Here is a 15640-nt window from a genome sequence, read left to right as displayed (position 1 = left end):
GGTGGATGAGGGTAAAGCAGTGGATGTGGTGTATATGGATTTCAGTAAGGCGTTTGATAAGGTTCCCCACGGTAGGCTATTGCAGAAAATACGGAAGTATGGGGTTGAAGGTGATTTAGAGCTTTGGATCAGAAATTGGCTAGCTGAAAGAAGACAGAGGGTGGTGGTTAATGGCAAATGTTCATCCTGGAGTTTAGTTACTAGTGGTGTACCGCAAGGATCTGTTTTGGGGCCACTGCTGTTTGTCATTTTTATAAATGACCTGGAAGAGGGTGTAGAAGGGTGGGTTAGTAAATTTGCGGATGACACGAAGGTCGGTGGAGTTGTGGATAATGCCGAAGGATGTTGTAGGTTACAGAGGGACATAGATAGGCTGCAGAGCTGGGCTGAGAGATGGCAAATGGAGTTTAATGCGGAAAAGTGTGAGGTGATTCACTTTGGAAGGAGTAACAGGAATGCAGAGTACTGGGCTAATGGGAAGATTCTTGGTAGTGTAGATGAGCAGAGAGATCTTGGTGTCCAGGTACATAAATCCCTGAAAGTTGCTACCCAGGTTAATAGGGCTGTTAAGAAGGCATATGGTGTGTTAGCTTTTATTAGTAGGGGGATCGAGTTTCGGAGCCACGAGGTCATGCTGCAGCTGTACAAAACTCTGGTGAGACCGCACCTGGAGTATTGCGTGCAGTTCTGGTCACCGCATTATAGGAAGGATGTGGAAGCTTTGGAAAGGGTGCAGAGGAGATTTACTAGGATGTTGCCTGGTATGGAGGGAAGGTCTTACGAGGAAAGGCTGAGGGACTTGAGGTTGTTTTCGTTGGAGAGAAGGAGGAGGAGAGGTGACTTAATAGAGACATATAAGATAATCAGAGGGTTAGATAGGGTGGATAGTGAGTGTCTTTTTCCTCGGATGGTGATGGCAAACACGAGGGGACATAGCTTTAAGTTGAGGGGTGATAGATATAGGACAGATGTTAGAGGTAGTTTCTTTACTCAGAGAGTAGTAGGGGCGTGGAACACCCTGCCTGCAACAGTAGTAGACTCGCCAACTTTAAGGGCATTTAAGTGGTCATTGGATTGACATATGGATGAAAATGGAATAGTGTAGGTCAGATGGTTTCACAGGTCGGTGCAACATCGAGGGCCGAAGGGCCTGTACTGCGCTGTAATGTACTAAAAAAAAAAATTCTACCTGCCTATTTACCTCCTCTCTCCTCACTATTCCAGGCCTCAAACACTCCTTTCAGGTGAAGCAGCGATTTACTTGTACTTCTTTCAATGTAGTATACTGTATTTGCTGCTCACAATGTGGTCTCCTCTACATTGGGGAGACCAAATACAGACTGGGTGACCGCTTTGCGGAATACCTCCTCTCAGTCCGCAAGCAGGACCCCGAGCTTCCAGTTGCTTGCCATTTCAGCACTCCCCCCTGTTCTCATGCTCACATCTCTGTCCTGGGATTGCTGCAGTGTTCCAGTGAACATCAACGCAAGATCGAGGAACAGAATCTCATTTACCGATTAGGCGCACTACAGCCTGCCAGACTGAACATTGAGTTCAGTAATTTCAGAGCATGACGGGCCCCTAATTTTACTTTTATTTTCAGTTGTTTTTTCTTTTTCCTTTTTTTCATATATATATTTTTTGTGTTTATTTTATTTTATTTCATCTTAATTTGTTCAGTTTACATACCCACTGTTTTTTTTCATGTTTGTACTTGCAGCTGTTCAATTTTCAGTCCATTAACACCCTATCTGTACGAATGTTTTGTTTTTCAACACACCATTAACATATTGTTTGTCTTTGCTCCACGACCTTCTGGTCAGCTATTCTGTGACCTTGTCCTATTTACACCACCTCCTTTGTTATCTCTTGCCCCACCCCCGCTTTACTTGCTTATAACCTTTTACATTTCTAATATTTGCTAGTTCTGAAGAAGGGTCACTGACCTGAAATGATAATTCTGCTTCTCTCTCCACACATGCTGCCAAACCAGCATTCCTTGTTTTTATTTCAGAGTTTAAGATGAATAAACATCTACCTTTCTTGTTTAAATCTAAGAAAACCTGTCTGAATTGATTTATTTGCCTTACATTTAGAAAGCGATGAACAAGGATTCACTGAGGGGGAGCTAAAAACACGGTATTTTAAAATTATATCTTGTTACGGTTAAACCAGGCAAAGGCTGAGAGGGACCCTCTTGACCCCCCCTCACCTGGTCGTAACACTAATTATTTATATAACTTTTGCTTTGTGAATCACAGTGGATTTGCAATGTTAATGTGCACAGACGTTTTCCCTCGTCCTTTCTCAAACTCTTCATTTTTTTTGCTCTGTTATCTCTGCAGTTAAAACTCTGTTTCTTGCTGTTGCTTTCTATGGTGGACATGTAATTTTTCCTGAAGTGGTTGTTGTAACACTGCCTCTGTTGACTTTAGGCATATCAACAGGTGGTCATTTGCCATGACTCGGGCTGCTGTATCTCAAATCAGCATCAAAGGCACCTCATCAATATGCCCTTCTGGACAGGTTGCAAACACCAGTCTCCCTAAGCAAAACAAAAAAAAAATAACCTAAACACAGTCAGCTTGGATTTTCCTTTCAACTGCTTAAAGTGTATAACATATCGGGGAGTAAAAGAACATATTTGTACCAGCCAGATGTGTGCTAGATGCCAGACTTTTAATTATGAAGATGCATTCTATGTGTCATTGTTGTGTTTAGGAATCAGGTCTGTCAGTTGTCTTTACTAAAAGAATTGCATTTATCTGTGAATTGTGGGACTACAATTTATGGGTTTAAAATCATGTACAGTACTAATTGATCAATTTCACTAAAAACATACTTGAATTAAATATTCTAATAACCAAAGGGCAAAAAAGTAACAGAACTCTAGCAATTACCATATTTTGGTCACCAATGAAAATGAAATTCAGACCCTGCTTTTATGTATTTGTTTTTCTAATTCACGCTGATCTGTATCTTTCTGTAATTGTTCTACTTTTCACAACCAGCAGCCAGTGATCAACTCTATACCCCAACGGCTAGAGAGATTCAACTGAAATACTCAGCAGGAGGAGCCACAATAGAACAGCAGAGAGCACGCTGGGAAAGAAAGAGGATTCGAACAGCTATAGAGTTAGTTGAGACTGAGCAGAGGTACTTCGAACAGCTGGAGCTGGTAGTCGTGGTAAGGATGTGATGGGGAAATCTGCAGCAATGTGTATGACTACATGCCTTGAATACAGATTTTTCTTTCAATCACTTTTTCTTGTAAATGTTTAACAGTCTTATCTTCTGTCAGTATTTTGTAGAGATCTTAAAAGCAAAGGGGACTCTGCGACCAGATATAAGAGATGCCATATTTTCCACCTTCAAAGCCATCCATTCAATAAATAGGTATGATTTTTTTTCCCCACATGTTTTAAGTTTTAATTTGTCTTTCTCTGTAAAACAAAGCTTCTTCTTCTACTTGTTTTCTCACATTTGTTCTCATCTCTGCTTATGGATCTTTGCCTGAAAGGGAAGAACTTGCATTCATTGTTTTCCGGCGATCCCAAAGTGCTTCAGAAGCAGCAAGTTTCTTCTACTTGTAGTTGCTGTGAATTGCATAGGCAAATGCGGTTGGGTTGCACAAAGCAATGCCGACGAAAACAGCAAGTGAGATGCACAAGCCGTTTGTGTTTTTGGTGCAGTTCGGTGAGGGAAGAATGCTGGGCAGGACATGACAAGAACTTGATGTTCCTCTTAAAATGGGATCTTTTACTTCCGCTTGAATAGACACATGGGGCCTCAGTTTAAAATCATAATCAATAAATCGCGCCTCCAAAGATGCGTTGCTTTTTTTTGTACTACACTGAGGCACCAGCCTAGATTAAAGGCCGGCTCAGGTCTGCAAATGAAACCCGACCCGAGCCCGACAGAACCAGGAATTAGTGTAGGATTAGTATAAATGGGTGGTTGATGGTCGGCACAGACTCGGTGGGCCGAAGGGCCTGTTTCAGTGCTGTATCTCTAAACTAAACTAAACTAAACCCGAGTCCTTTCATTTTTTCCCGCTCCCAACCCGACCATCAGTTAACCTTCCTTCCATTTTTCACTTTGTTACTTACTTGCACAAACTTAAAAAAACTGTAACTAAACAAGCTTTCTAGTCCAAAAAGTACATTAACATTGGAACCACTTACCGGAGGTGGTGATACAGTGTGTCCGACCCAGCACGAGCTCGAATGCTGGATCCGGAAGAGCAATCCGACCCAACACGAACCCGACACATGTCGTCTGGTCCTGTCGGGTTGGGGTCTGGTAGCCATGCTGTAGCCTAGATTAGTGTTGGAACAGGCTGAGCCCATCAGCTTCCGACTCTGATTGAAGAGTGCTACTGATTTAAGCCAAGCTGATACCAGAATTTATTATTTGCCTTTTTCCAGGATAATTTCTGTGGGATGGTGATGGACAAAAGACTGAATGACCTTTCTCCTCATTGCCTGAGGGTATTTATTTTGTAGAATCATAGAATGATTACATCACAGAAGGAGGCCATTCGGCCCCTGGTGTCCATACCAGCTCTCTGCAAGAGTGACTCAGCTAGTCTCACCTCCCCTGCCATTTCCTTATAGCCCTGCAAATTTTTCCTCTTCAGGTGCTTTATCCAATTCTCTTTTGAAATTGATTCTGCCACCGCCACACTCTCAGGCAGTGCATTCTGGATCTTAACCACTTGCTGCGTAAAAATGTTTTTCCTCATGCCACATTGGTTCTTTTGCCACTCACCTTAAATTCGTGGCCTCTGGTTCTCGCCCCTTCCGCTAGCAGGACCAATTTCTCCCGATCTACTCTGTCTAGACCCCTCATGATTTTGAAGTCCTCTATCAAATCTCCTCTCAACCATCTGCTCTCTATACAATTGAAGTTCCTCAACCCTCGGACCATTCTTGTCGATCTTTTCTGCACCCTCTCTAATGCCTTCACATGCTTCCTAAAGTGCAGTGCCAAGAACTGGATATAATACAAGTAGAAGTTGAGGCCAAATCAGTGTTTTATAAAACATAACTACCTGGCTTTTGTACTCTGTGGGATGGATTTTCCTTCAGGCTGCTGGACCCCGACGTCACGGCCAAATAGGGGTGCCAAGCTTGCCCTTGTAGGGAGTGAGATTCTTGGAGGCAGCCTCCTACTTGACCGCCTTCGCTGAGCGGCCTCCCAATGCTGCAGGCAGCAGTTAGAGGGTTTGCAGCTCTACAGCCTTAGCAGCCCCACCGAGAGAGATGGGCATTGCTAAGGCAGGTCAGAGACCATGAGGGCGCGCGCCTCCACGAAGAAGGGTAAACCCCTCCGGTTGAAGTGTTTGGGCCACAAGTGCAGCCTTTCCTGCTGGCAGCTCCCTCTTTGGAGCTGGTAGCCTCCACACACGGCAAAATATTGCTGGGCTTGCAAAATTGCCCCGAATTGGGGCCTGAATTATGTAAATTGGCTGCCCGCCTCCATTCAGTGGGCAACTGACCTGGTTCCCAGGCCACCCCCGGAAAAATTCCTGTTGGCAGGAATGCGTTCGGAAGCCATCCCGACGTGGCTCCACCATTTTTCTGGCCCTCCAGCCTCCAAGTCCACCACTATGGAGCTGGGAAAGTTCAGCCCTATGCCTCCCTCTATAAAGCCCAGAAGCCCATATGCCTGTTCAACAACCACTTTCTCAACCTGTCCTGCCACCTTCAACAATTTGTACACATACATCCATTTCTGCACCCCCTTTAGAATTATAGGTTCTTCTTACCAAAATGTATCACTTCATACTTCTCTGTGTTAAATATCATCAGCCATGTGTTTGCTCATTCCTGCAGCTTGTCTGTGTCCTCTTGAAGTCTATCACTATCCTCCTCACAGATCACAGTACTTACAAGTTTTGTGTCGTCCGCAAATTTTGAAGTTGTGCCCTGCACACCCAAGACCAGATTATTAATATATATCGAGAAAAGCAGTGGTCCTAGTACCAACCCCTGGGAAACCCCACTATATACCTTCCTCCAGTCCATAAAACAACCGTCCACCACTACTCTGTTTCCTGTCACTCAGCCAACTTTGTATCCATGATGCCACTGTCCCTTTTAATCCATGGGCTTTAACTTCCCTGGCAAGCCTGAACTTTATCAAATGCCGTTTGGAAGTCCATGTGCAGCACATCAACTGCATACTCTCATCAACCCTGTTACCTCATCAAAAAAAACGTAATCAAGTTTGTTAAACAAGATTTACCTTCAAATCTGTGTTAGCTTTCCTTAATTAATCCACATTTGTCCAAGTGGCTGTTAATTTTGTCCTCGGTTATCATTTCTAAAAGCTTTCCCACCACCAAGGTTAAACTAACTGGCCTGTAGTTGCTGCATTTATCCTTAGATCCTTTTTAAACAAGAGCGTAACAGTTGCAATTCTCCAGTCCTCAGGCACTATTGCCCCATATCTAAGTAGGTTGGGAAGATTATGGCCTCCATAATTTTACCCTTACTTCCCCAGCATCCTCGGGTGCATCCCATCTGGGCCTGGTGACTTATCAACTTTAAGTACAGCCAGCCTTTCTAATACCTGCTCTTTATCAATTTTTAGCCTATCCAGTGTCTCAACTACCTCCTCTTCCACTATGACTTTAGCAGCATCTTCTTCCTTGGTAAAGGCAGTTGCAAAGTACTCATTTAATACCTATTCCATGCCCTCTGCCTCCATGAGTCAATCCTCTCTTTGGCCCCTAATCGGCCCCACACCACCTTTTACCACCGTTTTGCTATGCATATGCCGAGAGAAGACTTTTGGATTCCCTTTTAAGTTGGTCTTTTCTCATACTCTCTCCTTGCTTCTCTTACTTCATTTTTTTACTTCCCCTCTGAACTTTCTACTTTCTGTCTGGTTCTCATTTATATTTTCAACCTGACATTTTCCATATGTACCTTTTTTCTGCTTCATCTTACTCTCTATCTCTTTTGTCATCCAGGGAGTTCTGGCTTTGTTTGCCCTTCCTTTCCCCTTTGTGTGAATGTATCTCAACTGTACCAGAACCATCATCTTTTTAAAGGCAGTTGTTAAGCCAATGTGTTTTGTTGAATGATAATTTTCTTTGGTCCACTGACTGGAGGTCAGAATTTTTTATTTTTTTGAAGAATTTTAAAAAGACAAGCAGCCAGCAAAATCATCAGCTTAAGATGATCACCTAGTTTGCAACACTGTATCCAACATTGCAAAGGATTGTGAGGAGAGAGATAAAATGTCTTCTGATATCCCAGCAAGAGCCAAGACCCAGGAAGTTTAAAGGAGCTACCTGTTCTCTCAGCAAGCAGAGAAACACTGCTAACTGCTATGTTTGAATGAATGAGTGACTGTCATGTGACAAGCCCCTCCCCATCTGTTATTTTAAGCTGGTGTTTTCTCTGCAGCAGAGGAGAAGAAATTGGACTCTGACATGAGCAGACCCTAAGTGGGGGTCCCTCCCTCTCTCTCTCTCTCTCCATTCCAGCTTGAAAGCTTTCAAATCCTGTTTTTTGACTGACCACTTTTGCATACTCTGGCTAAAATCAGAAGCCCCGCTGGAGGAAATCATCAGCCTCGCTATTCCCACAGAACTCACCAAATCAGGCATCTACTTCTTCAAACTAAAAGCCTCGATCACTGAATTCAGCTAGATGCCAGCTGAATTGTCAAACTTCAGACTGTATACCTTTTTTATGGAGTCTAACTCAACCAATATTCCTTTCCCCACTCTGTAACCTCTAATGTGTGAGAGTGAAAGTTGGCACGCTGCTTATTATTTTTATTCCTTCGGTTTAAGTACAATAAAGTTAACCTCTTTCTTTGTTAACTCAAGAAAACCTGTCTGATTGGTTCTTGTTAATGTAACGGAAATCCCACATGGAAATATTAATTTTGTCGTATGGAACTTTGCCTGGGAGTTCTGCTGAAATTGTTCCAAGTAACTTGACATCGACAACCAATGACTTTGAAAGAACCAAACCATGCACCCAACACCCCCCCCCCCCCCCCCACCCCCAACCAAGTATGTCTGAACAGCCTTGAATTTCAAAAATCCTTCCAGAAGGTGCTGTTTCAAACAAAGAGGTGGTCACATTACATGACTACCGGTATAACTCTGAGAGTTTGTGAATTGTGCCTCAAAGACAGTAACTGAACTCCAAGGAAGGAACATCTCTCCTCTCTCCCTCTCCAGCAAAGTCCCAAGGAAGCTTCGGCTGCAGCTAGACCTCAAATCTACAGATCCTCACCGTCAGCAACACAGAGGATGAATAAAGCCTCTCTTCGGCCCAGCGAGGACTTCAAGATTTCAATTTCAACTAAGGACACTGGGACTACGCTTCCATATTTAAATTCCATTTTTATTCAGGACTCTACTCCCACCTCTGTTTTTTCCCCTCTGCATCTATTTATGTGTGTGCACCTCTTGTGTGAATGTGAGCGTGGATACGTCACATGTTTTAGCAATTTTAACCGGTTTAGAGTGAAGAGGTGAATAAACTTGCATCTTTCTTGTTTAAATTCAAGAAAACCTGTCCAATTGGTTCATTTGCAATTATATTTGAGGCACAGGAGCAAGTGCTCACTGAGGTGGTAAGCTAAATCACTGCGTTGAGAGAAAAAACTCTGTTGCGGTCAAACCAGAGAAGGGACGAAAGGGGAGCCTGAGACCCCTTCCTCACCTGTTTGTAACATTATGATCATAGCAAGTAAATCAAACATCTACTGAATTGGCCAGTACATCCACTTTAAGAAAGAATGAAACCTGTTGTGGTTAAACAAGGAGATGGAAGCCCTTTGACTCCTCCTCACTTGACTGTCGCACAGTCCATTGTTCTGTTACAGTTTTGCCTGCCAATCTTTGGCTCCAATTTACCTGGGACAGATCCATTCTCATCCCACAGAAATTGGCCCTCCTCCAATTAAATATTTTTCTGTAGATTGCTCCTTGTCCTTTTCCATAACTAACCTAAACCTTATGACACGTTGATCACTGTTACTTAAACATTCTCCTACTTGAGCTACTTAGAAACTCATTGGATGCTGTTCGTTTTGAAACTCCTCGATCCATATATAGATGCCTTAAAGTTAGTGTTGATGTGAGAGGGATATGTACTCAATCCTCCAAAAGTTCCCTGAAACTGCTCTATTAACGGGCTTCCTCAAAACCTGCTTAGATTTGGCTTTTCTGTTGCTCCAATTCTGCAGCCTCTGGAGTCTATCTGTCTGAATTGCAAGTTGTAAAGACATAAGTGGTCTGGGCTACATGTGACTGAAAGTATGACTTTCACTGGGTCTCTGATTTTCGAAGCTGTGCTCCCTTTGACTTTACCCTTTATTTGTTACTTTTAAGAAAGTAAACTTTGTTATGGAGAATGGAGCATTAATTGGATTAGTTTTTTTTTAAATGAATTGTGAGACATGCCACTCAATAACTGACTTTTTTATATCTCACACAGAACATTGCTGAGTAATCTTGAGGCTGGGAAGTTTGGGTTGGGCTTTGACAACTTCTGCCCTCACCTCCATCTTTATACCACTTATACAGACAACATGGAACATGCTGTCAAAGTCCTACAGGTATTGCAGCAATCTTATGAGTCATTGAGGATGCATTTGTAATGACAGATTAACATTATGAGCAAAATTTAAATAGGTTGTTCTACCACTGCCATTCTGATGATGAGAGTGAGATGACACCATATTGAAATGGATTTTTTTTTAAAGGAAAGGCTAATTGTCCAATGGGGTCTGTGCTCTGTCTAATTAAATTTGGCACAACTGTCATAATTTTGACTTTGACTGTGAAGGATACGTATGTTGAAAGCATTCTTTGCTCATTAGGGCTTTTGCTGTCAACTTTTGGTGCTGCCTGCTCTTTCCTTAATGAATTCTAAGTTGGTTCTTTGAAAGATTGTCTCACCCTCTTCATTATGAGGACACCGTCTTGCTCCTTCAAAGTTCGTAGGAGTAAAATCATGGAGTCACCTCTTTGACTTTCCTAACCTGTGTACTTATTTATCTCTTTGAGATCCTGAGATAGAGAGATATCACTGTCTTAATTAAGAAGAAGGATGTGACCATAGTAAATTGACTGATTTCATTGATTAAGGACTGGCTGTGCAAGTAACATTGATTTTAACAGTGGGTCTACATAAATGTAATTGTTGGAACATGGGGCTGCATAATTAGGATGATGTGACAGCGAATGGTTGGTTTGTCCTTTTCAACCTTCAGTATCATCCCTGTGCATAATAATGTGCCCCTGTGCAATTAGTTTCAATCGAAAAATGTTATGAAATATCTTCAGTGGATGAGAGATCGTTGAGAATAATATATTCTACCAACATCTGTAACATGTTTTTCATTAATATACATCTTAGGAACAAATTAGGAAAAATAAACGCTTTGCACGATTTAAGAAACTCCAAGAGTCTAGACCAGAATTCCAAGGGCTGAAACTGGAGGATTTGCTCCGTCTGCCTCGTAAGCGTGTTTATCAGTAAGTAGACATTGGTTATTGTAATTTCTCCATTACCTTCTTCAATACGTGCACAAACCATGATGATGCGATATGAAAACATTTAAGTGCAAGACCATGGAAATTTGCAAGTTTAATCTTTTGCTGGAAAATTAATTGAAAATAGTCCTACCTGCCGATGAAATCGCACTTGCCTAGATAGATCTAGTTGATTGGTTTTGAATTATTCACTCTCCTGCTTATATGTTGCCCAGTTTGTTGGCTATATTTTAACACTTCTAATCACAAATGGCGTACGATCTTGAATTATTGCCTAATTAACCAATTTCATAATTCAATGTATACATCAAACCCAAATCCTGTTACCTAATTAACTAATTCATCACAGATGCTGTTAACGTCAAGCCCCAAACCTGGTGCCTAATAATCTCAAGCAATTTTTTTTTTTAACAGCTGGTAAGAATTTCAAAGAATATAAGTTAGAGGACAGTACTGTAGATGAATATGTTTCATTGCTATTATGTGTCTGCATCTTTGCAGTAACTATTTTTGTGGCAGTTAATGCTTTGCAACACATGTTCCATTTTGGGGGTGGAATTTCCTGTGTACTAGAGGCCAATTTTTTTTTAAAATTCTTTGAAGCTAGGTGTTGCTGGCAAGGCCAGCATTTATTGCCCTTCCTGGTTACCGTTGAGAAGGCGGTGATGGGTCGCCTTCTTGAACCACGACAATCTGTTGCTATGACCGAGGTGGGAGGAGAGTGCTGTTTATTTTAGTCTCACTTCTCCACAGGTCACAACACATATTTAAATTTTTTCCCAGCTACTGATACGGTCAATCATAGACTCTATTTTTATCTCCGAATAAAACACACCAACCAGGTTTCTTTAATAAACCACAAAATTATCAGTTTATTATAAAACAAGTCTTAACCAGTAATTAAGTAAAGCATAAAGACACAGATTGAAATATTAAAGTTCCCTTTTTACTTTAACCCCTCACACTCACACACTTACACATGCACATATACATGCATACATACATCGGTTTACCAGAAAAATAAAAAGTATTTGTGTCTTTAGAGCTCTATTACAGACAAAAAAATCACTTGGGCTGAATATTTGCTAATTCTTGAAGAAACAGCAGAGGAGATAGGTTGTGTTCCAAAACTGGTATACAGTCTGGCCTCCGAGTACACGTAGACAGGTCCCTGGGATATTTTAGAACAGTTCTTTTCAGGTGACATTGAGAATTAATTTAGCAGGCTTTTCTTCAAAGACAGGAGACTGGGTGAGCTGACACAGTGGAATTCTCAGGGTCTTTAGAGAGGTGCTGGAAAGCTGAGCTGGGTTGTGGTCTCTCCTTCCTTGGGAATTCTCTAACCTCCTTGGAAGTTCTGTCCCTTTTTATACAGTTCAACCCTAACTCAAAACAATTCAAAAGTGAAACTGACAACAGGAGGTCAAAAGGTTGACCTCCATCAATCTTGATCTGTCACTTCTTTGTAAACATCTTCTCCAGGTGTCCAAAGTTCTCTGTTGTTTATTGAGCTGGAAGTCAGGTGGTTTCCCAGAAAGGACTTCTTGTTGCTTGATGTCAACTGGTTTCCCGGAAAGGCTTGTTTTCCTCACAAGACCTCTCAGTTCTCCTTTTTAAAAAACATTATCAGGGACTGTTTTTCAAAGTCAAGTGGCCTTTACATGACCTCCTTTGAAAACCCCAAAGTTTAACATTTCTTCAATTTTTCAAAAATGAATCCTCAAAAAATATTTTTAACAAAACACAGAGGCACTTTTGTAGCACTGTGTGGTGAAAGTGCTCCCACAATGCTATTCAGTAGGCAGATCCACTATCTTGACCCATGAAGGAACCTCTTTTGAAAACTGGTTACCACATCAGCATGATTGCCAACTACTGGTGCTTTCCAGTTTTCATAATGTTGCTTAAGATAAATATCAGTGCTCCACAAATGTCATTCCTTATCTTTTTTAGTGATTAGTGCCAACTATCCATCAAAGTTGTATTTTTTGATCATTTTTCAGACAGTCTAGGATTTTCATCACTGTCATTAATTTCAAGAAATGATTATATCTTCATTCATGATTTTGGAGGAAATAATCATTTAAGATATGAACGATCTCATGTTTATTCTCAGTTTAAGCCCTGTTGACATCTTCTACAATTCTCACCTATTATCTGACTGTCTGCTTACTGTTGCATTGTTGAAGGAATTTCTTAGTGTTCTTTTGTGTCTTCCAGGTGAATGCTCCAATAAATCAAAAATAAGTCTTTTCTCGTTTGTTATTTAATCAAAGTGACTACTGACAACGCAGCCCAGCCCAGTGCTGGTGCCATCAGAGAGCTCCCAGCTTCGCACATGTGCAGAACGGACTCTTGCTGTCAGTATGGTGCTGTGCATGCGCAGTCTACAACAGCACCTGGTTTGCCAGGACTAATTCGCGCATGCACATGAAAATGTCATTCACATATTGCAACATTTGCTCGCCACTTCCCCACCACCACCCCGGCCACTCGCTGCCCACTTCACCGCCCCAACCTCTCGGCCACTCACTCCCGCCGTCGCCACTTCTTACCCCTCAGCCGCTCACCTCCTGTTTCACCTCCCCACCTACCTTTGGACCACTCGTTCCCGGTCTCGCCGCTTCCTCCCCTCTGCTCTGCCTCTGTGCCTCGCTTCTGGTCCCCACTCCCTCCCGCAATCGCCACCCTTTTTTCCCTGTACAGGGGAAGCAGGGGAGAGAGAGAGTAACAAGATGGGGAGGGGAGGGGAGGGAGACTGCGAGCGGGAGGGAGCAGGGAGGGTGCGGGAAGCAGAGACGGGAGGGTGCAGGAAGCAGGAGGGGGAAGTAGAAGTGGAAGGGAGCGGGGAGCAGAGCGAAGGGGGGGAAGCGGTGAGGCGAGTATGGGTGAAGCAGCGAGTGGCTGAGGGTGGGGGGAGAGAAGTGGCAAGGCGTGGAGCAAACGGCGAGCAGATGGGCACAGGAGGCAGCTGCAAAGAGAAGTGCGATGGCAGGAGGCAGCGGGGTACTGTTGGGGATGGGATGGAGGTGGCGATCGCAGCCACTGTGGCCATTTGGATTTGATTTGTTTTCGTTTTTGTGATAAATTGAGCAGTGCCTTCTTTACTACTGGCAGCTGCCAAAAACTTCGCAGACAATGACTTTTCAGTGCATGAGGCTGCATTTGCGCATGTGCAAGTACTGCGCCACCTAGTGGCTGCATTGTCAGCAAACACAGCCTTATTTAATCTTAAATCATAACAAATTTCATGGCTTGCACTCGTTGTCCACAGGGGATTGTAATATTCAGGTTAAGAATATTTCACCCTTAGCCATATTTTCACTTCCTCTCTGAACCTTGCCTCCCCAAACCAAGCAACCAGTCCTCGGCAAAGGCCTCAACTTCATTCCCTTACGTCCCCACCTCAAAGAATTTCAAGCTCAGTGTGACGCTGAGCTCTTTTCCGTCATCTTCACCTCCACACCTACTTCTTTGGCCAGGAAGCTTCACCCTGCATGGTTGGCCCTTTCTCCCATCTTCAGAATGCTCGTTCCACCTGGACTCCAGCCTTTCCCCCTGTCTCGACCTTTTCATTAGAAACTGACAGCGGCCATCTCAATTTTTTTATTGAGTTTGCTCACTCTAACCTACCTCCCTCTGAACTTGCAACGCTCTCAAGTCCAACCCTAACATTGTTATTAAAGCTGCTGACAAGGGTGGCGCTGTTGTTGTTTGGCGAAACAACCTTTACCTTGCAGAGGTTGAACGCCAACTCTCTGACACCGCTTCCTGAACCATGACCCGACCACCGAACACCAAGTCATAGTTTCCCAGACTGTCACTGGTGTCATCTCCTCTGTAAATCTAATCTGCACAGCCTCCAACTTCATAGTCTCTCACTTCTACCTCCTTCCCAAGATCCACAAACAGGACTGCCCTGATGGACCCATCGTTTCAGCCGTTCTTGCCCCACAGAACAGATTTCTTCCTATCTTGTCTCTATTTTTTCTCTCCTTGCCGAATATCTTAACACCTACGTCTGGTGTTCTGGGACTCTTCCAACACCTTCTGCCACTTTAACAGTTTCCAGATTCCTGGCCCTTAATGTTCCCTTTTCACCATGGACGTCCAATCCCTCTACACCTCCGTCCCACACCAGGGTGGCATGAGAACCCTCCGTCTCTTTCTTGAACGCAGGACCAACCAGACCACGTCCATCACCACCCTCCTCTGCCTGGATGAATTTGTTCTCATGTTGAACAATTTCTCCTTTGACCAAACTCAAAACCTCCCAAAAAAAACAAGGTGTTGCTATGGAACCTGATCTAACTATGTCTACCTTTTCATGGGATATGTGGTTCATTCTTTGCTCCAGTCCTGTTCAGGTTTCCTTTCTCACCTCTTTTTCCAGTACATTGATGGTTGTGTTGGTGCTGTTTCCTGCTATCCCTCAAACTGGAACATTTCATCAGCTTTGCTTCCAATTTCTACCCTTCCCTCACCGTTGGATGGTCCATCTCCAACTCTTCCCTTTCTCCCTCGACCTCTCTGTCTCCATTTCTGGGGATAGGCTATCTACTGATATCCACTATAAACCTAATAACTCCCAAAGCTACACTCGACTCCTCCCGCCTCATCTCCTGGAAGGACTATATTCCATTCTCTCAGTTTCTCCATCTGTTATGATAATGCCACCTTCCATACCAATGCTTCCAATATGTCTTCCTTTTCCTTCAACCAAGGATTCCTTCCACCATGGTTGACAGGGTCCTCGACCAAGTCCACCCAATTTCTCACACTTCTGCCCTCACCCCTTCCCCTTCCTCCCAGAATGACAACAGAGTTCCCCTTGTCCTTAACGTCCATCCCACCAGCCTCCGCATTTAGCAGACCATGCTTGACCATTTCCACCACATCCAGCATGACGCTGCCACCAAATGCACCTTCCTTGCCCCTTTCAGCATTCCATAGAGATTGTTCCTTCCACGACACCCGGCTCGATTCCTCAATCACCCTCAACACCCTCTCCCCATCCCACAGCACTTTCCTATGTAAGCGCAGGAGATATGACACCTGTTGTTTTTCCTTCTCCCTGTCCAGGGCCCAAAAACGCCTTCCAGGTAAAAT

At 43.3% G+C, this 15640-nt stretch overlaps 1 protein-coding gene across 4 annotated transcripts in view; it reads left to right on the top strand.

Annotated features, from left to right (window-relative positions):
* arhgef39 (Rho guanine nucleotide exchange factor (GEF) 39) overlaps window positions 1–15640 on the top strand; it is a 108488-nt gene that overhangs the window by 60824 nt on the left and 32024 nt on the right. For 3 of the 4 annotated variants that reach the window (XM_068058950.1, XM_068058947.1, XM_068058948.1), the window contains exons 3-6: window positions 3012–3187; window positions 3302–3396; window positions 9471–9591; window positions 10395–10513. In XM_068058950.1, the coding sequence (XP_067915051.1) occupies window positions 3012–3187; window positions 3302–3396; window positions 9471–9591; window positions 10395–10513 (511 nt within the window). The remainder of the gene's footprint in view (window positions 1–3011; window positions 3188–3301; window positions 3397–9470; window positions 9592–10394; window positions 10514–15640) is intronic. The other variant, XM_068058949.1, reaches the window with a different exon arrangement.

The sequence above is a fragment of the Heterodontus francisci genome, chromosome 27, assembly GCF_036365525.1.
Source record: "Heterodontus francisci isolate sHetFra1 chromosome 27, sHetFra1.hap1, whole genome shotgun sequence".
NCBI classification, from domain to species: domain Eukaryota; kingdom Metazoa; phylum Chordata; class Chondrichthyes; order Heterodontiformes; family Heterodontidae; genus Heterodontus; species Heterodontus francisci.
Note: the sequence above shows the minus strand (reverse complement) of the source record. Positions and strands in the feature narration are given on the sequence as shown.